General features: G+C 35.8%; 1 protein-coding gene across 1 annotated transcript in view; it reads left to right on the forward strand.

Annotated features, from left to right (window-relative positions):
* The first annotated feature begins 3,287 nt into the window (after positions 1 to 3,287).
* The window catches only part of LOC132563519 (uncharacterized), a 28,929-nt gene continuing 8,727 nt past the window's right edge, over positions 3,288 to 23,489 (forward strand). The window contains exons 1-15 of the mRNA XM_060228264.1: positions 3,288 to 3,348; positions 6,312 to 6,863; positions 7,562 to 7,639; positions 8,080 to 8,634; positions 9,317 to 9,382; positions 9,705 to 10,259; positions 15,220 to 15,288; positions 15,994 to 16,263; positions 16,686 to 16,745; positions 17,202 to 17,426; positions 18,139 to 18,204; positions 18,743 to 18,934; positions 19,189 to 19,386; positions 19,963 to 20,124; positions 21,511 to 23,412. Of these exons, the coding sequence (XP_060084247.1) occupies positions 3,288 to 3,348; positions 6,312 to 6,863; positions 7,562 to 7,639; positions 8,080 to 8,634; positions 9,317 to 9,382; positions 9,705 to 10,259; positions 15,220 to 15,288; positions 15,994 to 16,263; positions 16,686 to 16,745; positions 17,202 to 17,426; positions 18,139 to 18,204; positions 18,743 to 18,934; positions 19,189 to 19,386; positions 19,963 to 20,124; positions 21,511 to 23,412 (5,011 nt within the window). The remainder of the gene's footprint in view (positions 3,349 to 6,311; positions 6,864 to 7,561; positions 7,640 to 8,079; positions 8,635 to 9,316; positions 9,383 to 9,704; positions 10,260 to 15,219; positions 15,289 to 15,993; positions 16,264 to 16,685; positions 16,746 to 17,201; positions 17,427 to 18,138; positions 18,205 to 18,742; positions 18,935 to 19,188; positions 19,387 to 19,962; positions 20,125 to 21,510; positions 23,413 to 23,489) is intronic.

Here is a 23,489-nt window from a genome sequence, read left to right on the forward strand (position 1 = left end):
TTACAAGGTGACGACACAAAATACCTTTTAAGGGCGATATCCGGTAAAAAAATCAGTACATCCTCGTGTTTGTCTATTTTTCACTTAATTTGGATTTAATTATCAATTTAGTTGATAAGTTTAAAACTTTATACCACATCATCATTTTTTATTACTGTTGTCTGAATATTTTAATCAATGTTATCACCCATTTAGGATTTCACCAAATATGTATAATCAAAGCCACACATTTCTCATTTTCAACTGATAATTCGCTATCTGTCGACCTTTTTCATTTGCTTTATGCATATAGTATCATGGGACAAATTAGTACAACCCATAACATATATATATATATATGAAGTAACAGGTATTGAAATACATTAGAATTCGTATCAAGTGCGCGATCTTTTGGTCCCTCGTCCTACAGAGAGTTCTTCTATTTCAACACCACTTTCCATAGTCTTCGTTAAGGATATTACTGACGCTCAGGCGATATAACCCGTCACGTGATTCTAGTTATTCTACATAGTTGGAGGATGAGGAACATGACCGTAGAACACAATGCTTTTAAAATTGACATTTTAACTTTCATCAGCATATCAATTTGAAGTGTCAAGGAATTAATATTCTGAGGTCATGATGTCTTATTATTTTAGAAAATGGCCAAGTTATGATTTTTTTTGAGTTTTGACTTTGTGCAATCCTATTTGTAATAATGTCGTTTGAACTTTAAAATATTTGAATGTAAAGCAGGCCTGATTATTAATTTTCATTATGTAGACATTTAGTCGTAAGTAAACCTAATTATTCATCTGTTCAATGAGTTATTTGATCTTAATCATATGTCGTTGTTTTACATTGTCCCAAGTCGTATCTCCTAACTAAAGTCTACCACAGTGATATCTTCAATTTTACATTGAACTGCACCAATACATTTCATTATATATCTTATCAATATTTATATATATTTGACTAAGTTGTTGCAATTTGAGCAGTAAAATATCTTCTTGTGAATAACTGCTAATGATTTTTTAAGTAATTGATAATAATTTATCGCGTGCATTTTACATGTATATGATAGAGGCTATCACTTTCACAAATTGTCGACACAACCCTTTCTTACCAATAGTCAGTGGTCAGCTTGACCAATCAATCAGAGCAGACGGGACGTAATTATGACAAATAGTCTGTTGTAATGGTTATGTTAATAGAATGTTTTACGGGCGGAGTGTCAATGATGTCTGTTTCTGTCCACTCACCGGTCAGTACATGTGTAGCGTCCACCTAACAACCTATTTACATTCTGTACATGTCCAGGTATTGAACAGGACCAGAATCTTTAATATATATATGGCGGCATATTTCTGCTATAAATATCCTTGAAATTTGAAGTCGAGTCAAATGTGTATTTAAACAATTAATTCAAAATAAGAAAATGTCATATCTAAATCTTGAAATATTTTAACTTTAAATTTACGTTTAGGGAAAGCTCCTTTATATTAAAATTAGACCTTACAAGATTCTTCACAAATTTGAGACGAAAATGGTTAAGATAAAATGGTTTCAATTCAAAGTAAAAATACAAATTGATACATCTCGCTTAGTTCCATTTCATTAAGTCTGTTAAATGATAGCCTACTTGAATGACTGGTTTCAACTTAGCACGAGTGGGTGAGTTCTTTGGCCAGTTTTACGTAGCTGCAATATTAGATATTCCCAGAAACTATCGGATCCTTTATCGCCTGAGGCCAATGTCAAACAGTTGGAATATCCAACCCATTTAGGATACTGTGGAAGTGATACTAACTCTCTGCCAGTTATTCACCGACTTGATCAACCAATTGGTCAGTTAAAAGTGGACAGGAGTATACAATAGTCTTCAAATGGCGTCCGCTGACCGGTAATGACAGGTTGTTCAATTCTATCGAAACAATGGTCGACCTGTGACATTTTGATTACCTCCCTTTACCCTGCAGACAAGACGTTTTCTCCATGGATCTGTTACGTAGACTCGTGACTTAGTATGACAAACTTATGGCGTAACTTGATTGTAAAACAAAGTTCTCCACAGCATAACCTTACCATTCATCTGTTTCTCTGGTTTGTGTGGGAATTTATCAATAAATGCAACCAAGTCGTTCCCATTTACAAATATTTCATTGTATCATCGCTTGGAAACTAGGCCTTTGATACAATTTTGCTACAGTTTTTTTTAATTCTTAAGATATGAGCTCTAAGTTAAGTGATATCAATTGCTATTTTGTTAAAACAAATCCTATCTCTAAATTTGATCAGTGGAAACAAAATTACTTTAAATGCTATTGACGTTTGTATGAAATATATCGACAGTGAACAAACAATATCAAGTCAGATATCTTTCTGAAATGTTTACAATTTTTTTTTTATATATTTTCTGCCATAATAGAATAAATTAATTGTCAACAACATCCTTGTGAAATGTTCATTGTTGATTTCGTTGTTGTTTACGTTAGTGAACAAAGCAACCTTTTTTCTGTTACTGGTCACGAACTAGTTAACATAAACTACTACAAGACGAGTTGATAGAAGTATTACGTACTTGACAGCCTAATATTATAATCTTATCATTTAAGAATATCCTTATAATTCTTAAATCCAATACCAATGTTAAGGATTTAAAATTTGTAACTCAAAGTAAGTATTTTTCATTTTATATAAATGTTCATGTTTTAAAATCCAAGATATTACGCCTTAAAAAACATATATCATTGACAGATTAAGCTGACAAGGCTTTAAATAACTGTCCCTGATGTCCGCTTCATCGTAGTAATGCAGATATAATTAATACTCTCTTGCGTCCAATTTGGCAATGAACAATATAACTGTGACCTCTCTGACCCGGAGAGGTCAAAGGACAACGCTAACAGGACATAATAAGAAAGGATTATGACAAGTTTTCACCAACTAAGCCCGAAGTCATGAGTTGGGTGTGAGTGCGGAACATGACGATGCTTTTTATGTATATATATGCCATGTTTAAGCTAATTGTAATGTTATCTTAATACATTTTTATATTCAAGACGATTTTTTCCTTCAACTTTTTAGTATAATAAAGCATTTATAAATCATACAATTACATTATAAAATAAAGACATCTTTAGAAAAATCGATTTGATTTCTATATTATGTTTTAAGCTATTTTACATTGTCAAGTGTTTAACTAAGAAGAAATGTTAAAATTTTTAAGTAATGCTGAAATGAACATGGTCTAGTGTAAAGATTTGATTCAAACTTATCTTTACTTTCAGTTATAGCTGAAAAGCAAGATGAAGCTACCGATTTCGTTAGTGCTTCTAGCACTGATGGTACATAATGCATATCAACAAGGTAAGATTCTAATGTTCGAAGTTTCACCAAAGTGTGGACATAAAAGGATATATTTTTCAATTAAGGCATGAAACGGACCATCGTCTCATTCACGATTTACATAATTATCGAAAATAGTGAAGAAAAGACAAATTTGAGACTGACAACTATCAGTGTAAGACTCTCAGTGTAAGACTGACAACTATCAGTGTAAGACTATCAGTGTAAGACTTACAACTATCAGTGTAAGACTGACAACTATCAGTGTAAGACTGACAACTATCAGTGTAAGACTATCAGTGTAAGACTGACAACTATCAGTGTAAGACTGACAACTATCAGTGTAAGACTTACAACTATCAGTGTAAGACCGACAACTATCAGTGTAAGACCGACAACTATCAGTGTAAGACTGACAACTATCAGTGTAAGACTGACAACTATCAGTGTAGGACTATCAGTGTAAGACTGACAACTATCAGTGTAAGACTGACAACTATCAGTGTAAGACTATCAGTGTAAGACTGACAACTATCAGTGTAAGACTGACAAATATCAGTGTGAGACTGACAACTATCATTGTAAGACTGACAACTATCAGTGTAAGACTGACAACTATCAGTGTAAGACCGACAACTATCAGTGTAAGACCGACAACTATCAGTATAAGACTGACAACTATCAGTGTAAGACTGACAACTATCAGTGTAAGACTGACTACTATCAGTGTAAGACTGACAACTATCACTGTAAGACTGACAACTATCAGTGTAAGACTGACAACTATCAGTGTAAGACCGACTACTATCAGTGTAAGACTATCAGTGTAAGACTATCAGTGTAAGACCTACAACTATCAGTGTAAGACCGACTACTATCAGTGTAAGACTATCAGTGTAAGACCTACAACTATCAGTGTAAGACCGACAACTATCAGTGTAAGACTGACAACTATCAGTGTAAGACCGACTACTATCAGTGTAAGACTATCAGTGTAAGACTGACAACTATCAGTATAAGACTGACAACTATCAGTGTGTGACTGACAACTATCAGTGTAAGACTATCAGTGTAAGACTGACAACTATCAGTGTAAGACTGACAACTATCAGTGTAAGACTGACAACTATCAGTGTAAGACCGACAACTATCAGTGTAAGACCGACAACTATCAGTATAAGACTGACAACTATCAGTGTAAGACTGACAACTATCAGTGTAAGACTGACAACTATCAGTGTAAGACTTACAACTATCAGTGTAAGACTGACAACTATCAGTGTAAGACGGACAACTATCAGTGTAAGACCGACAACTATCAGTGTAAGACCGACAACTATCAGTATAAGACTGACAACTATCAGTGTAAGACTGACAACTATCAGTGTAAGACTGACAACTATCAGTGTAAGACTGACAACTATCAGTGTAAGACTGACAACTATCAGTGTAAGACTTACAACTATCAGTGTAAGACTGACAACTATCAGTGTAAGACTGACAACTATCAGTGTAAGACTGACAACTATCACTGTAAGATTGACAACTATCAGTGTAAGACTGACAACTATCAGTGTAAGACCGACTACTATCAGTGTAAGACTATCAGTGTAAGACCTACAGCTATCAGTGTAAGACCGACAACTATCAGTGTAAGACTGACAACTATCAGTGTAAGACCGACTACTATCAGTGTAAGACTATCAGTGTAAGACTGACAACTATCAGTATAAGACTGACAACTATCAGTGTAAGACGGACAACTATCAGTGTAAGACTGACAACTATCAGTGTAAGACTAACAACTATCAGTGTAAGACTAACAACTATCAGTGTAAGACTAACAACTATCAGTGTAAGACTGACAACTATCAGTGTAAGACTATCAGTGTAAGACTGACAACTATCAGTGTAAGACTAACAACTATCAGTGTAAGACTAACAGCTATCAGTGTAAGACGGACAACTTCAAATACTATAAAACAAGAGGTATTCCTTTTTAGGAGTCAACGCCCACCAAACACAAAATAACATTATTATTTCACAAAGATATTGAACAAAAGACACACAAGAGAATAAATATGAAAATACAATCCATCTATTGAGATAATTTAATGCTAATTAATTTGAACTACTGATCTTGAAGAAAAACACTAGATACCGTCTATACTAACGAACTTAACCATATCATAGCTTTATTCTTCTTGAGAATCTTCAAAACTATTGAAGGGGAAATTTAATTATAAAGAGGAACAGCAAGTTATCTAATTATAGAATAAAATAATAGTTACACAGTCTGACGAAAGCAGTAAAGGATGATCTACGAGTGTTTAAATGTTCTGTTTTAATATGATATAAACTTTTCGTAAAGGGGTTTATAACAAGCAAGGGAAGATTTTAACGCAAGATAGAATACATTGGACTCGCTGATGCTTATCCTTATGTTTGATTCAGATCATCAAGTGTAAATATTTAAAATGTTATATCTTGGAATAGGTTTTTCGTGTTCATTTTATATGTGGAATTTCAGTGTATTCCTCGCAGCATTACACAGTTTTCAGTCATGTAGAGAATCACTTATATTGTAATAATTATAAAAATATGAAAATATAAATGTTGTACAAAGTATAAGAATATTAATGTACAAAGTATAAAACATATTAATGTTATACAAAGTATGGACATACAAATGTTGTACAAAGTATAAGATATAAATTTTGTACACAGTACAGAAATAGAATTGATGTACAAAGTATAAAGGCAGTGAATGTTATACAAAGTATTACGATATAACTATTATACAAGGGATAAAGATACAAATGCTGTATAAAGTATTAGGATATAAATGTTGTACGAAGTATATGAATATGATTATTGTTCAAAGTATAAAATGATAATAGTTGCAAGAATTAAAATGCCACATAAAGCATGAACACATGAAAGTTATACAAATGTAAAAAATGAACTATAAATTCACGTTTCAGTACTCAACTGTTATGTGCCCGCCGATATTATGATTCTTATTGATGGATCCGACAGCATACAGGACCAGAACTGGAGAGAAATAAAGAACTTCGTGAGTCAACTTGTGGCTAATTTCGACATTGGCAGAGACGCGATTCACGTTGGCTTTGTTGTTTACAGTTCCGATGTCGGGGACCATATCGGTCTCCAACCTTATAAACCGAAAAATGTTTTGAGAACTTTGTCAGGAATCTTACGACAACCCAAAGCAAGTACAAATACGGCTAAGGGCATACAGTATGTGCGAAATGAATTTAAAACACGTGGGAGAGCTGGCGTTCCTAAAATTCTCATCGTCATCACCGACGGAAGTTCTGATAATCCAAGAGAAACAAGGACACAGGCCAATTTGGCGAAGATTGAAGGTACCCGAGTGATTGCAGTTGGTATCGGCCAAACATTTAGAGATGAATTACGACAGATTGCGTCTCGGCCTGAAAAGGTTTACACCGCTGCATCGTTTGCCACTCTGCAGACCCTGGTGTTTGAGATCCAAAAAATGGTCTGTCAAGGTAAGGACGTATCTAAACACTGGGTTAGACATGTTGTAGGCGTCCATGCGGTATAGGGATATACCCCTTACATCTCCCTGTATATATTTACCGTGACAATTATATGTCTTATGAGTTCCAACTGACAATACAAATGCACTAATCTATGAATCTCAACATTTCCAATTACCAATCCTTCGGACAAAAGTTCGTTTCATATAGAATTTTTTGGTTCAATACCTATGAACTATTTACGTGACATAAACATCGCACTGCTGAAATTTCATGAAAACAATAATGAAAATGTTTGTTAAATCTTAATATATTTTGAAGTAACTGGTAAAGAAGTTTTTAATGACAGAAAGCTTCCAGTATTATGCTTCTTTATATATTTTTGAAGATTAAGTCTCATCAATTGACAATATTGTTGAATATTGTGGTTTAGCGAAATGAAATATTGTAGAACGAGCCAAAAGATTCGCCTCTGTTTGACAAAGTATCTCTGTGCTTCTGAAATTAGTCGCTTTTCTTCTTAAAAATTATCACAATATTATTGACATTAGGACTTTAAACCAAATTTTAAAATCAACAAATAAAAATTACAAGGCAATATAACCGATATTTATGGTTGTGAAGATAAGTGAAGGCGAGAGACTAGCATGTTCTATATGTATATAATTTCCCCTCTTTCATTTAACTGGTTTCATCGTTTATTCTAGTAATCACAACAACAACGACTACAACAACTGCAATTCCTGTACCTACGAAACCTCCTGTGGTTATACCTGTACCAACAGGTACGTATGTCATAATGACAAGGGCGCAACATTTGAGTTTTGGAATATAACCAATTAATATATACATTTGCATGTACATATATATCATTACGCACAAAGACGTATAATTTCACATATTTTTTGCTCCGATAATGAACAGATAATGTAGAAATTACCTTGCCTTAAAATCAATTAAAAATTAATCCGACAATCATTTCACTGTGAATAAACCCTTAAGTGCTTATCTCAGCACAAAATTATAGACACACCACTATTATGTACGAGAAATAAGTTATCACATTGGTCAATATACGAGCACAAGATGCTTTACCACGTCATCTCAAGGACAGAATTATCTAAAGAATAATTACTATCCAACAGCCTCAACACTAGAATTCAGTGTCCATCGACAAAAGTGAAAGCACCTGTGTTTGTCTTTGTCATATTTTCTTGTTTTACAGATAGAATCTGTGATGTTCCCGGGGACATTGTCTTTGTGATGGACGGATCGGATAGTATTGATGATGCCGATTTCATTCGTCAGAAACAGTTCGTTGCTAATCTTATCGATAATTTCGAGATAAGTACAGATGCCATACACGTGGGTTTAGTAGTGTACAGTACAATTATAGGAGACACAGTCGGTTTACAACCTCCTAAAAACAAAGAACTCCTCAAAATTCTCGCTAGAAATTTACGACATCCGAAAGTTGGAACGAACACAGCACTTGGTATTGAGCGTGCACGTGATATGATCAGAAAGGAAGGGCGTACGATGGCCCCCAAACTTATCGTTGTCATCACTGATGGTAGATCAAGTTCACCTAAACTCACCGTCGCCCAGGCGAACATGGCGAAGGTTGAAGGAATCACCATGGTAGCAGTTGGTGTCGGCACTCAAATCTTTAGTGATGAACTCAGTCAGATCGCCAGTAGTAGCAGGAAAGTATTCGAAGTATCTGACTTCACCTCGCTGGAGCTGATCATCACTTCAATGAGAAATCTGCTTTGTCAAGGTTTGTATATTCAGATAAAACTGCTATAAATTTTGACTCTTGGTTAAATTTTTCCGGTTTTACCAGAAAAAATGTGTTATTATTCTACTGAAATCCGGAAACGGACTATATTTTTCACTATTGATTTCATTTTCGATTTAACAACTTTAAATACAAAATTGAGCCCTTTCAAAGGGGACAGATAGAGTAGGATGACATGACAAGTTATTATCCATTTTAGTAAATTGGAGGACAATTTTTTCTTTTTTTGCTAAGACAGATGTATTTTGGTTAATGCAATCTCTGTTAATATCAAATGATTTATATCGGTGTTACATACAGTGGAATCTATGTATTTTGTGCGGTTGTAAAGTTGATATTTTATTTATATGTATGTGGATGTGAAAACGACACTGTTATGTTGTTTCTCAGTGCCAACTGCTAACAGTAACTACGTTACGTTCGCTATGGCAACTTTCTCTTCAATACCATTTGTGAGATTAGTGAAGAAAGGAGTTGTCCTTTTCTGCTTCTTGGTTTCTGAATTACATCACACCTGCATGCATTTGGAAAGGACAGCAAAGTGACGATGTGAAAATTGTGTTTGTAGTTCCACAGACATATCGCAAAATAGGAAGTCTCCTTTTCTAAAATTAGTGTAACAGCGTGTATTTGGGCACTATAAAATTTTAATGTATTTCAGCAATTACCACGACTACCTCAACGACTACCACGACACAGAAACCGACATACATCCCACCACCAGACGGTATGTTATTTAAATTTCAGATACGTTGTATATCATTTTGTACAATTTAAGAAGTGTAAATAATTTTTAAATGTGATATACAAACGTATTCTGTAGAAACTAGACCTTCATCAAATGAAATGGAATAGAAGATTAAAATTCTAATGTAAGGCATTTATATCATCTAGTGTTTCCTTGTTTTATCAACGTTTAAATTAGTCTTTGATAAGCGACAAAAAGTGGGTTTTGGACGTATAACGAAATTTTAAGTGAAATTATATTTATCTTCACTTATAAAGTTATTTCTTTTTTGTTTTATTTTCTCTTTTGTTTTGAATCACAGACCTATTCTGTACGGTACCTGCCGATATTGGCATTCTCCTTGATGGATCCGACAGCATTGCCGACGCCGACTGGAGTAAGCAGAAGCATTTCGTCGCCAGTCTCATTAACAATCTCGACGTCGGCCGGGATACGATTCACGTCGGCGTCGTTGTCTTCAGTACAATTATCGGCGAGACAGTAGGTCTGACGCCATTCAAACCGAAAGAATTGTTAATGATTTTGTCGAACAACCTCAAACAACCAAAGGTCGGCACAAATACTGCATTGGGAATTCAGCGCATGCGCCAAATGCTTGCAACTCAAGGTCGCGCAAACGCTCCAAAAGTGATGATCATTATCACTGACGGTAAATCCTCGTCTCCCAAGAAGACTATAAATCAGGCAACCCTGGCTAAAAGAGATGGAATCACCGTCATCGCTGTTGGTGTAGGATCTCAATTGTTCCGAGAAGAACTCAGCCAGATCGCTACCAATGACAGGAAACTATTTACTGTGTCCGATTTCCAGGGTCTACAGCAGATCATAGTGACACTGAGAAACTTGATTTGTCAAGGTAAGATATATGTTATCTAATCTATTTTAAGACATTAGAATTTACAATGATTTGATATTCGATACATATTTGATAAATGTACAACCGCACGTAGCCATGGTTACACCAAATAAGTTTTATCTATTTTGAACTCGCCAACGATATTGAGTTAAAAGTTGTGAAAATACCCGTTAAAATGTAATTTGAAAGACAAATGAACAGTACCCAATAGCTTTTCTAAACATTACAAATGAACATTTTCTCTTCAGTGGATCTAAAATAATTATTTCATTAAAAATGGTGTAGATTCCAACTATAAAATCAAAGTACTGAAAGTACTGAGAGGCTAAACGTATTGAAAAATGTTCACAAATAACCGCTAAGCTATATTACTTTCCCCATACCCCTACACTTTGGAATGCAAAAATTACTAAAATAAGAGAACCTGAGGCTATTTGTCCTCACTTTAAGCGATTTTATATCTTCTTTAATTCTTATTTCAAATTTGACGACAATAATGTGAACAAATCAAAATAGGTGAAAAAAATTAACAAAATACACACAACCATATATTTATCGCCAACAAGCCAAATGATAAATAGCTCTATGATGAAGTTGACTAAAGAAAACCTTTGAAATACCCAAGATGTTGCAATTACTATCCTATCAATATGAGGATTTAGACAAATCGAAAGGACTTTATACCTACTTCTTTATTTTGAATGAATTGCAAAGTTATAGTCCTTACTTATTATAGTTATATTTGTAGTTGAGGAAAGTAAATAAGGTATACACAGCATTTCAGATAGATAAAAGTGTAAGTAATTACATTAAATGTATTTACATGCCTATCTTCCTTGAAGTATCATGGTTAAACTTTCCTTCCAGTAATTATGTCTATAAAGGCATAGTTCTACGAGATTAAACCAGACTTCCATATATATACAAAATTTACAATATTTTCACTATAGCTACTACTTTTTCTGATCTCCAATGCATTAGATTAAACATGTTATGGAAATATTTCGTTTTAGCTAATTAATAATTATAAACATGAATATTTTGGGGTTTTATATACGCGCTTTGTTTGAAGGAATATTTTCATTTCAAGGAACTTTTATAGACATTAACAAACCTTGAGAAATCAGCACAATCAACCTTCATCAAATAAAACTAAAAGTACAGTATTAAAAATATATTATTCATAAAGCACCAAATGTACCTTGCCTACGAAACGCAAAACTTTTTATCTTCAAAAACTTGAAAAAGTGTCATGGCGGTGGGTGTGAAAAACCTGAAAAAAGTGTCATATCGGCGGGTGTGCGCGTAGGACGAACAGTCCAATTTCGTGACGTCTAATGAGGTAAAGTGATGTTATATAATAAGACGATCTTGCCACAACGACAAGGATTAAAGCAAAATTGATGTTCTGTTTGTAAGTTTTGTTTGTTTATCAGTGCTGATAGTTGATAATTCAAACCCAAGCCCCCAGACTAGCTTCTTATCATGGCGCCAACTTGCACTTACAGTGTTCTGTACGCTTACGTCATGTCGAGAATTCCGTAAAATATATTGTTCAAAATTTATCAATAGTTCAACAACACTGTGCTTCGTTTTTGAAACATATAGTAATCGTATTGTTATTAATAAAAATAAACTAATTTTGGATGCTTTTAAAATAGCGATTTGAAAAATCGCGGCATCATTTACACAGAAAATTGCCGCTAGAGGGCTCTAACTCTTTTCGATATTTCAGCCAATGAGAAAGACAGGATCGGTAAATTTTGTCTGAAAGGCCGTCGCAATAGGCTATGCCTACTGAGTACGTTTAGCCTAATCATAGTCATTCACCTTCTAGAAGATAACGACAACCTTGAAACTGATAGTTATAAGGTCACGACCGACCTCGAAACTTATAGTTATAAGGTCACGACCAACCTCGAAACTGATAGTTATAAGGTCACGACCAACCTAGAAACTGATAGTTATAAGGTCACGACCAACCTCGAAACTGATAGGTATAAGGTTACGGTCAGCCTCGAAATTAATAATTATAAGGTTACGGCCAACCTTGAAACTGATAGTTATAAGGTTACAGCCAACCTTGGGGTCTAATAGTCATATCACCAAATATAAATTTAGGATCAATCCCGGGGACTGGTAGTCTCACCACCAGATATAAGTTAAGGACCAACCTCAGGGATTGATAGTCTCATCTCCAGATATAAGTTTAGGAACAATTTAGGGACTGATAGTATCACCATCAGATATAAGTTAACGGCAAACCTCGGGGTCTGATGGTCTCACCACCAGGTATAAGTCTAGGACCAACCTCAGGGACTGAAAGTCTTTCAGTGAGGAGTTAACTGACCTCCACGGGGATTAAATTCCACCAGGTAGAAGTTTATGACCAACCTCGGGGAACTTAAGGCAACAACGTAGAGGTGTCCACCAACACCAGAGATTGAAATTCCACCACACAGATGTTTACCGCCAACCTCGGCGTGCCTTGCAGAGTTTATGGCCAACCTCGGGGATTGAAAGTCCAATTTGCATAAAATTAACTTCCAGCCTCTGAGAACAATAGAACATAGGCCATAAGGCCGATCTCACGGATCTGTATTCCTAAGAACAAGATGACGGATAAACTACCAGTGACTAGATTAATGTGAAGTTCAAAGACTGAGAGTTCACCCGTTCTTTAAATGTAATTAACAAATGTATTTAATCATTGTTCCATTCCAATGTTCTATTTCTCCTATAGGGTGATCGGAACATGTTCATTAAAAGATCGTAAAATAATACCAAATGATGTTAAACAAATCTTTATTATTCAAAATATAAAACATTGACGTAAAGTGATGAAATCTGTTTATTACAATTTGTACTTTAACATATATTCACAGAGAATAATCTGCAGATATCATTACGGTTTGGAGATAAAATATCCACGTTATAGGAGAATTGTATCAGCTACACGAGATATAAGTGTCACAATACTGAATAACCATATCCGTTTATCAGAACAGTGGGCTGTGCAATTTATTTCACTAGGCATTTATAATTCAGCTATCGAAGTTTTTTCATGGCTGAAAAGAAGAATTGTGTGTCTATCAAGCACATGAATGACAATTTAAATTTTAAATTCCTTGTGATAAGATGTTTTAAGTTATGTTGATACGATGCTGTCTAACCGTCCGTACATCTGTCTTTCTTTTGTCGTAAACACATTCCTTAAAACCGGGATTATTCGTGTTGGGAATATTAGATCTAATTGTACGATGTTTGTTTCCTTCTTAACATCCTAAACGGAATAAATCGATAATCGAAATCATATGGAATGTATCGGCATTATGCAAATAATGATTTTTACATGACGTATGCATGTTTGCGTTGTTCTAATGAAGATTCACCCATCATTATTTGTGTACTTTTTAAGGTTCACCTGTAAAACTTGACACTTAAGTTGGTAATTAACACACTCATGAATAGTTTCCAAATATTTTGTTAAGTTTTAATTCTTTACTAATTAAAGTGGTTTGGAATCTAATTGATTTTATATCTAAATTTGACATATTTTCGTCGTCATACATGTTGATGACTGCTAAACACTGTACTTATCAGACTACATTAGATATTTGCTTACTTATGTGTTTTTTTTAAATAATGTATGATAATAAATAAATAAGGGATACGTAAACAAGGTAAAATAAGAACGTGAGAACAGTTAATGAGTATGTTATCTAAAGAACATTTTAAGGACAATCATTTATACACAATATTGATAAAACTTTAGTGTGGTAATGTTAAATTGAGGCAAATGTATCGAATAGATCCGAAACAGCATCACAAATGAGTATCCGTAATAAACATTGATGGGAACAAATTGAAACATATGTAAAACACGTAATTAGAAGGAAATAAATGTAATCTAATTAAATGATTATGTCAACATTTACCGCACCCTTTAATACGTAACTTCGACTGCCGCCCAATGACATCATTTGTGTGAATATATGCAGCGTTTAACCTCAGCATGTCAGGTATATGTATAGCTCGGAGAGTGCCGAAAGGCATTCTATTTTTAGAACATTGTCACTTCATGGAAGAAAATAATCTTCAATCATTGAGATTTCCTATGAACTCAAGAGTAGTATGACAGAGATGAAACACACCCGTCCTCTTGGTGTCATAGCCATTTGTCAAGCGCAGGGCGGACCTGGATTACTGCCCATACTTACTACACATCGTCTCACAATACTCATCCGCAATATTTTACAAACAGGATATAAAATAATATCGGTGTTAAATATTTAATGCGAAGTCGACAACTCAATATACTTAATTATAATATATAATTATCACACAAAATCAAAATGATTAAATCAAAAGTTTGTGAAATTTGCATTGAAGTATTTACAATGTCTCTTCAATTTTCTTAATCTTGTTAAACATCACAGTCTACGATATACCATGTACAGCATTTAAGTTCATCAAATAGCCGTACTGCTGATTCAATGTCGAGATTATTATTCTTCAAAAATGTTTAAGATAGCGCCATTATCAATGACAGACAATACATACGTAAAATTGTATTAATTACACAAAGTCTATCAGGAAAACGCTTATCATATTCATCTGTTTTATCTGTGACGTTTTTTCAAAGATCATACCGCTGTTTTGTCCTTCTAGGACTCTTCAGTGATGCTAAGGGTGGAAAGTTTGAAGCCTATTAGGCGAACATCCAAAATGATAAAAAGAAAACGAAAGATGCATTAGCCCCTTAATTTAATCAATTTGATAATTTTCTGATTAATTCTGTAGAACGTCAAGTACTTGTAATATAAATAATACAATTTCCTTTACCTGTCTATTATATATCTCTTGTCTGCCGTTCAGGATCCTAAGTACGTAACCACTAAACCAAACTTTGATTATGTAACTTTTGCCTATAAAACCTCCGTATTCTTTCACTTCACAGTCATCACTACGACTACAACCACCCAGCTCGTGACCACGCCCATACCGCCACCTGTCACCATTCCTCCATGTAAGTAACACGTGACATTGATTGATAAATGAACATTAGCCACACATTGACTTTCGTGGTCTCCAAATTTTGCTTTCCTAGAATATGTATACAATCTCATGAGTATATATGACGGAGCCAACTAATACCTTTTTTTCATGTGAACACTTGAGTTCGTTTATCAAGAGTAACATGACGCTGCCCAAATTCGAACACTTTTTGAAAAATTGTGAAATATTTTCCAATATGTTCCATTTCGGGTAGCGTTCAATTTCAGGTAGCGGTCCATTTTGGGAACCGTTCCATTTCGAGTAATGTTCCATTTCGTGTAGCGTTCCTTTACGGTCGGGTAGCATTCCATTTCAGGTTTCATTCCATTTCGGGAAACGTTCCAATTTGAGTAGCGTCATGTTACCCCACAAAAACAACAAAAATAACGTCTCTATCAACTTTACACATAACAAGATTGTAAAGGTTTACAATGATTAAAAATAATACTAATGTCTTTAAGATACATGTTAATGGTAATTGATTACAGAATATAGGTAACGAAGTGATTTTGTTTTCGAGGCCAGGATTGGCAGAAGAATATCCTCTTTCTTTTCATCTTTCGTTATTTACGTGTTTCCTTTACTATACTTTAACAAATCATTTCCCGATTGTTTTCCTTCAATAATGAACAAGCCATTTCTAGCATGATCTATTAATTGCACTACTTCTTTCCAGATCCAGGATGTGAGGTGCCAGCAGAGATTGTTTTCATGATCCATGGTTCTGATGATATCAAGGAAGACAACTGGGGTTTGAATCAGAAGTTCCTAAGCGGCCTTGTACGTAATCTATATGTAACCAGAGGTGCTCACCATATTGGAATGGTAGTGTACAGTAAAAGTGTTGGAGACCACATGTCCCTGCAACCATTCAAAGAGGTGTTTGATGTCCAGAATCACATCAATAGTTTTACTCACCCAAGGTCAGGTGCAAACACCGCTGCCGGTAAGTCCTTATAAATTTAGTTCTTTTGATTTCTTCTATAGAATAATTGAAATGATGCACTTTGGTGTTTTAGCATTTCAGGTTAATGAAGAAAAGTAACTTCTCAGCTTTCTCATATTTTCGGTTATAAATGTCAGAACTCTTCAAGCAATATAACTTGATGCAATATCTCTTTCGCAGTTAAAGTGAATTTAAGAATATATTCAAACCAATCTTTGATATTGCCTTTTTGCATTTTCCCGGAAATTTAACAAAATGTCTAATGAACAGAAAATAATGTGATTTTACTAATTACGCATTTTGGTCAATTTTGCGCAAATTGGAAACGATAGCATCACTTCCGAAGTTAAACGTTGACAGTAATTGTTAATTAACAAAATTTTCGTCATCATGGTTTAATGTCTATGCATTTCTGGTTTCAGCCTTAGCCAAGATGCGAGAAGCATTTAACAAGAATGCAAGAAGAGGAGCCCCCAAAATAGGTACGGTGACCTTCAGACAAGGAGACTTGGATCTACCAAAAATGCCAGATATACGGACAAAGCATGCCCTTACCCTTATCCGATAGATGGCGGAACCTTAAGTCTAAAACTTAAATGTGTTATGTTCAAATCGTTTAAGTCGATACATTCAGAATGATCCATAAATATCTTTAGGAACGAAATCTTTGATGATGGATGGAAAAAAACATTTCCTTCATGTACCAAATCAATGTTTTGCAACTACAAACTTGCGCATAGCTCTTTCTGAATTGATCTCTTTCAACCATAAACAGACAATCGCATTCTCATATAACTATTAAATTACCTTAAATGTATTTATGTCCTCGATGGTACTGTTTACCCCTTTAGAATAATTTCATAATGTCTTCTTTTTCATTATGTGTATCGCTGAAGGATTTGTATGACTAATGAAAATGTTTGTTAACGATATTTTAGGTGTTCTTATAACTGACCAGACATCTACAAGTCCAGCCGAGACAAAACACCAGGTTGATAAGGCCAAAAAAGAAGGTGTCCAGTTTGTCACTCTTGGGATTGGAACAAAGGTCAATGTTGGCGAACTGGCAAACATTGCTACAGACTCTGGCAAGCTCTTCAGAGCGATGAATTTCAACCGTCTCGACAGCATGATGAATAGAGTTCGGGATAAGATATGCGAAGGTAATTAAAATTTCATTTGAAGAAATACCAAATTGGGAATAATTTTTACAGTTTTTTTTTTACAAATTGTGATGATTAACTCATATTAAGCTAATCTTAATTCCTGTGACTTCGTAGGGGTTGGATGGGCTATCGAGTTTTAATATATATCCTAAAAACAACCCGACCTCACTTAAAGCACCTTGAATAAAGGCCTTAAAACAATTCCTTTTAAAGAAAATAAACCGCGTCTTATGTTCACGATGTCATGTTGATTTTTTCCTGTGTTCGGTACTTTTCATTACTCACAATCGCCTTTATACTCCAAGTAAGAAATGCAAAACGAAGGGAAATATTTCTCCCTTGTGAAACATTTCCCTTCGTTTTGCAGTCGAAAGATACATGTAAACCCTATTCAGAAACCTTTAGTTATCCAATGGTATCAGTCTATTGCGATAATGAAATGTTACAGAATTGAGTTTTCACAAATGAAATGAAATTTTAGTCTAATAAGGCAACATTTACACTGTACTTTTCACATTCACGGACCCCGATAAGCCCGAGGGAGGATTTAAAAAATGGCAGAAACCTGAAATATTTCTTATAAAATAGTTCTCAACGAAATTGTGTTTACACTTACATTTGTATATCTATCAGTAGCATTAGTTTGGATAGTGGTATAATTCTAGTTACATCCCCTGAATAAGATATAATGATGAACGTGTTTTTGCAGCTGTGACTACGCCAGTGACAACACCGACTCCTCCTACAACCCCCACTCCAGCACCGGATTTCCCAAGTAAGTTATATCAACTTCAATCACTGAAGAAGACGTTATCAGGAGATAATCAGAATTAAATACCTTTTAATAGTATTCCTTTGTGTAAGAGCAACCGGGGTTGAAGCCTCGTGTTTGCGAACTTGACCATCTTTCCCCTCGGGTTGAAATTACACCAACAAGGGGCAAATGGTTGTTTTTTCTCTTACTATGATGGCTTTGTCAGGTTTTCTTATGTTATTTTGTTGTCCCTAAACGTCGCATCATTGACGTGACGTCATATAATTGCTCTGACAGGGGATTACCTCCGTTTCAATCCTAGGGTGAGACAAAGAAATGTCACACCGGTAAAACCGGTGGATTGACCTGTCCAGGGTACGAGTACGAGTTTTCCCATCCCTAGCTACCACGAGACACACTGTGAAGCACATGAGAACGATGATAGCTATAGAGGAGTGAACGTTATAGACAAACGATGTCAGGTTTGATGTTTCGGTATGATATATGACGTGAGCAATTATTGTTAGATATTTTATATTTTGTTTACAATCTATTGTAGCATTGTGTGCTGGGTGTCTCATGAATAGTGACTCCGGTTTCAACCCTTTCCCTGGTGACTGTACCAAATATGTCCAATGCTGGAGGGATAGTGGTCGGATTATGGGGTTGGTCAAGGACTGTCCATACGGTCAGTTTTGGGACACTGATGCCATCACTTGTCGGCCTTCCATGAATGTGATGTGTCCTCAAGGTAAAAATATTCTGATGTTACTACGATGTATCTAATAATTGATTAAACTTCAGAAATGAATGTTGTGTGGAATTGTAGTCGAAATTTAGATAATTTGATTACAGAATATTTTAGAAATAAAGAAAATTTGGGCACATTTTATAGTTACGCTGAAGTCGTTGACATGAACTGCTTATCAAGTCATTAAACTTTCCTCAATTTATCGTCCAATAATGAAAAGCAAATTCGATCAGTAGTATCTGTGTTTATTGTAGATCCTTGTATCAATGCCCCTGACGGATTCACCTATGGTATGGCGGGTCACGGTTGTCGCTCTCACTGGGTGTGCGTCAAGGGATATAGTGTGGCTTCTTGCTGTCCCGAAGGGACTTACTATCTTGAGGGAATGGGCTGTATGAGAGGCATGGCCTGTAAAACACCCTGTCCACCAGATGGCGGGCTCATCATATCTCGTAAGTAAATACTATGAATTCTTCCACATTCTTTTATTAAGAAAGGTAGAAAAACTAGGATAATTTGTTTCATTACACGACTGCAATTATGGGAGTCGCAATGTAGAATGATTTGGGGAGAGGATATCAGGGATGGTTAAGGGTCGGGTTGGAAGGTCACTGATCAGCCTGACCAACACCCAAAACAACACTACGCACGTATGTGTGACCGCCTACACTACTCCCACACAAACAATGACACTCACAGGTATGTCAGGTAGTCCGGTCTACACAAATATAAGATAAATAACAAGAAGGTGAGAAATAAAGAACGGAGGAGGAGATATTATTTTCTATAGGTTATATATCTTGGGATTACCAAGCTGCATAAATTGGAAAGCATACTTACTTTCTAATCATATATTACTAAAACTTAATATTATGAAATGAGCTATCATAAAAAAAGATATTTTGATATTCCACTACAGCTATTTTGTCATATAAAGCATTGATGTCTTGCTATGTTAGTACTAGTAATGTGTATATGTACAACGTCATTTCTTTACAATGCTATTTAAACACATAATTTATTTTTAGCTAACTGTGAAAAAGAGGTCCATTGGGACGGCCGTTATTACCTGGAAACTATTCCTGGGAAAGGAAAGTTAGTGCGAAGGTGTGCTCCTGGAACCATATTTGACAAAGGCTACTGTACATGTGTAATCGCTACCTCCAACTACGTTCCAGTTACTCCTACCGGTATATATGCTTATGACATTTTCCTCCTTTTTCTCTTCGCCAGTTTGGTTAATAATATCAACGTGTATAATTTAAAAGAAACCGATGCTATCAGACCGTCAAACTATTCCAAACATTTAAATGTGTATTGTTCTGTGTAGAAAATTAGGATGAAATCGTTGATTGTTAAGATTTCTTCAGTTAAAACCTTTAAAGTAAACAGACATGAAAAATATGATTGAGACACTATAGTAAGTTCCAAACGCTAACGTTTAACACAGCTTTTAATTTGAACTTTAATTGGAACCTCTGGTGTTAGTGATTGTTATATCATCGAATCTTCTTGAGAAAAGAATATGTCACTGAACTAATGTGATATCAACAGACATATGATTCCTTCTTGCTATAAAGTTATGACGCCAATTATTGTGATTAAACTTCACTTTATGATTTCTGTTTGTCCTTAAGTACTTGAATATCACATATCGAAAAGTCGTATAACAAATAGATAATATGAATAATTAATAATCTTAAAAGAGATTTTATAAGTTGTATCAACTTCATACAGTAAGAATGTTTTGTTGTATTTTATTGTCCATTCACATGATGAATTATAAAAACAGCTATTACACATCGTATCTTTACAAGAAGTTTCACTTCACATCGTTTCATTTCATCACAAATGGTGTGGGGTCTTTGCCTTTCGCATTTTATTCCATATGTATATTTAAAAAAAAACATTATATAAAATGACTAAATATCTAAAATGTTAATGTTGATAATATATCATAGCGAGCACTCTCAAGGGAAAAAGCTTCTTGGTAAAATTACTATAATCAATTATACAGGTTTTCCTCTTTTACAATACAATAAAATAGATGCACCGGTCACACTCAAAATTATCAGTGTCCGGTGAAATATATCAGAATAACCTAAAACAAAAATTCGAATAGTGCTTTCATTCCTGAAACTTCGTGATGCTTAATAAATTGTTTGTTTTAAGTAATTCTAATATATATATACAACTTAAGTATACTAAGAGCTTAATTATTGATTTTTTTGGTGAGGATGTATTTTCTTTGACTTCGTGGATACCATAAATGCACGAATCCATGTCAAGAACTGTTGAATTTAACAACCTATAATGAACTTTATCGATCTACGATAGATTGCTCAAAATCACTAATATTAAAGAAATATGCAATTTTACAGTCAGCGCCGGAATTGACAAGATTATGTATTTATAAATATTATGTTTAATTAAGAATTGAATCATATGTTTTAAAAGTTAACAGAATTCAGCTGAAGGAGATATCAATCTGACTCTTAGGTTTATCAATATGAAACTCTTATTAAACGTCAGAGGACTTACAATGTTATTTATGTTTTCTTGTTTCTTTCTTGCAGACAAATGTTTACAATCCGTACACTTGAACTTCGACGTGAACATGCTAGATAAATCTGGCAAACAGACACAAATCAATACTGTTGGTGTACGTAAGACGAAATTCGGCACTGCCCACTTCGACGGGGCATCATTTATCAATCTCTGGAACTTGGGAAACATCGATTTCACTGACAAATTTGCCCTTAAGTTCAAGTTTAAATTCGACCGATGGGAGAACCGCTTTGATATGGGTGGATATCCAGTTGATGCCGGGTGGAAAGGAGACTTTTTATGGAAATGGGACAGCCAAATGGGATGGAACAGAAATTTCACTGTCGGTGGGAGTTGGAATGTTGTTAATTTGATGAACATGTTCAAACGAATGTTTGCTGCTACTTCCGAGAACGAGATGGAAATGATGATGGTTCAGATCGCCGAATCCGCGGACTTTCAGATCCTTCTGTATCATCTTGGATTTATGCCACAGTCAACAAATGCTATTCAGATCTTAAGGCAGTTAATGTCTGGAAATGGGGCCATTTTTGTTCAGCAAATACTACGACAAATAGGAAATATGAAAGGAGGCATGGAAATCCGCCGCTTGCTGTTACAGTTACTGAGGGTGAGAGAAGTAGATGACTGGATGAAGAGTCATAGTGGTGCTCATGGCGACATTACAATGCAAATCTGGAAGAAATTTTTATTGTCTCTGAATCTCACTGACTCCCAATGGGACATTAGCGGAGGATGGAACAACGGAATGGATGACCGCACTTTTGATATAATAGCAGATTTGTGGTTACAATTTGTCAGAGATTTCAGAATGACAGGCCCAGAATGGGACGGTAAACTGAAATGGGCCCTAGGTAAGGACCGGCAGAAGGGATCTTTAGATAAACGTTGGATTTTTGACATTTTGTTCGCAACAAAAAACACCACTGTCAAAGATTTATGGCTGGACTACTTAACTAAAAGAAATTATAGCATCGACTGGATCAGTACCAAATGGCAGATTGGCGGAGGGTCAGGTGGATCTGGTGGTATCGGGGGTGGAATAGGAGGCGGAATTGGAGGCGGAATAGGAGGCGGAATTGGAGGCGGAATAGGAGGTGGAATAGGAGGCGGAATTGGAGGTAGCGGCGGCATGGATCAGAGTCATTGGAACGCCTGGTTAAGCTGGCTTACGGTCACTTACGGAAGTGGAGCAGGCATGGGTGCAGGTCAGGGAGGTCAAGGATGGGGACAAGGAGGCAGTCATGGATGGGGACAAGGAGGACAAGGAGGCGGTCAAGGATGGGGACAAGGAGGAGGACAAGGAGGCGGTCAAGGATGGGGACAAGGAGGAGGACAAGGAGGCGGTCAAGGATGGGGACAAGGAGGTGGTCAAGGAGGCGGTCAAGGATGGGGACAAGGAGGCGGTCAATGGTGGGATCAAGAATGGGGAAATGAATGGGGACAAGGAGGTGGTCAAGGAGGACAAGGTGGCGGACAAGGAGTAGGTCAAGGATGGGGACAAGGAGGCAGTCAAGGATGGGGACAAGGAGGACAAGGAGGCGGTCAAGGATGGGGACAAGGAGGTGGTCAAGGATGGGGACAAGGAGGAGGACAAGGAGGCGGTCAAGGATGGGGACAAGGAGGACAAGGAGGCGGTCAAGGAGGAGGACAAGGAGGAGGACAAGGAGGCGGTCAAGGATGGGGACAAGGAGGCGGTCAAGGAGGAGGACAAGGAGGCGGTCAAGGATGGGGCAAGGGAAGCTTCACCTTTGATAGTTTCTTCCATTGGTTACTAGGGAGCGGTTCTTTCGGGGCCGACTTTTCATTTGTAGGAGGATCTGGTACAAGTACAGGAGGTCAAGGACAAGGCAACAACAATGGTCTTATCATCGCTGACGATACAGGCTTTAATATCGGATTCGGACAAGGTAATGGTCGAGCTTTGGCACGTTTGGATGTTACGTATTGGCGAGTGTTGGGAGAGAGAGATTTGACTGATCCTTAT

This window comes from Ylistrum balloti, unplaced genomic scaffold, assembly GCF_031769215.1.
Source record: "Ylistrum balloti isolate Yb309-2 unplaced genomic scaffold, AGI_CSIRO_Ybal_v1 Utg371754, whole genome shotgun sequence".
Taxonomy (NCBI): Eukaryota; Metazoa; Mollusca; class Bivalvia; order Pectinida; family Pectinidae; genus Ylistrum; species Ylistrum balloti.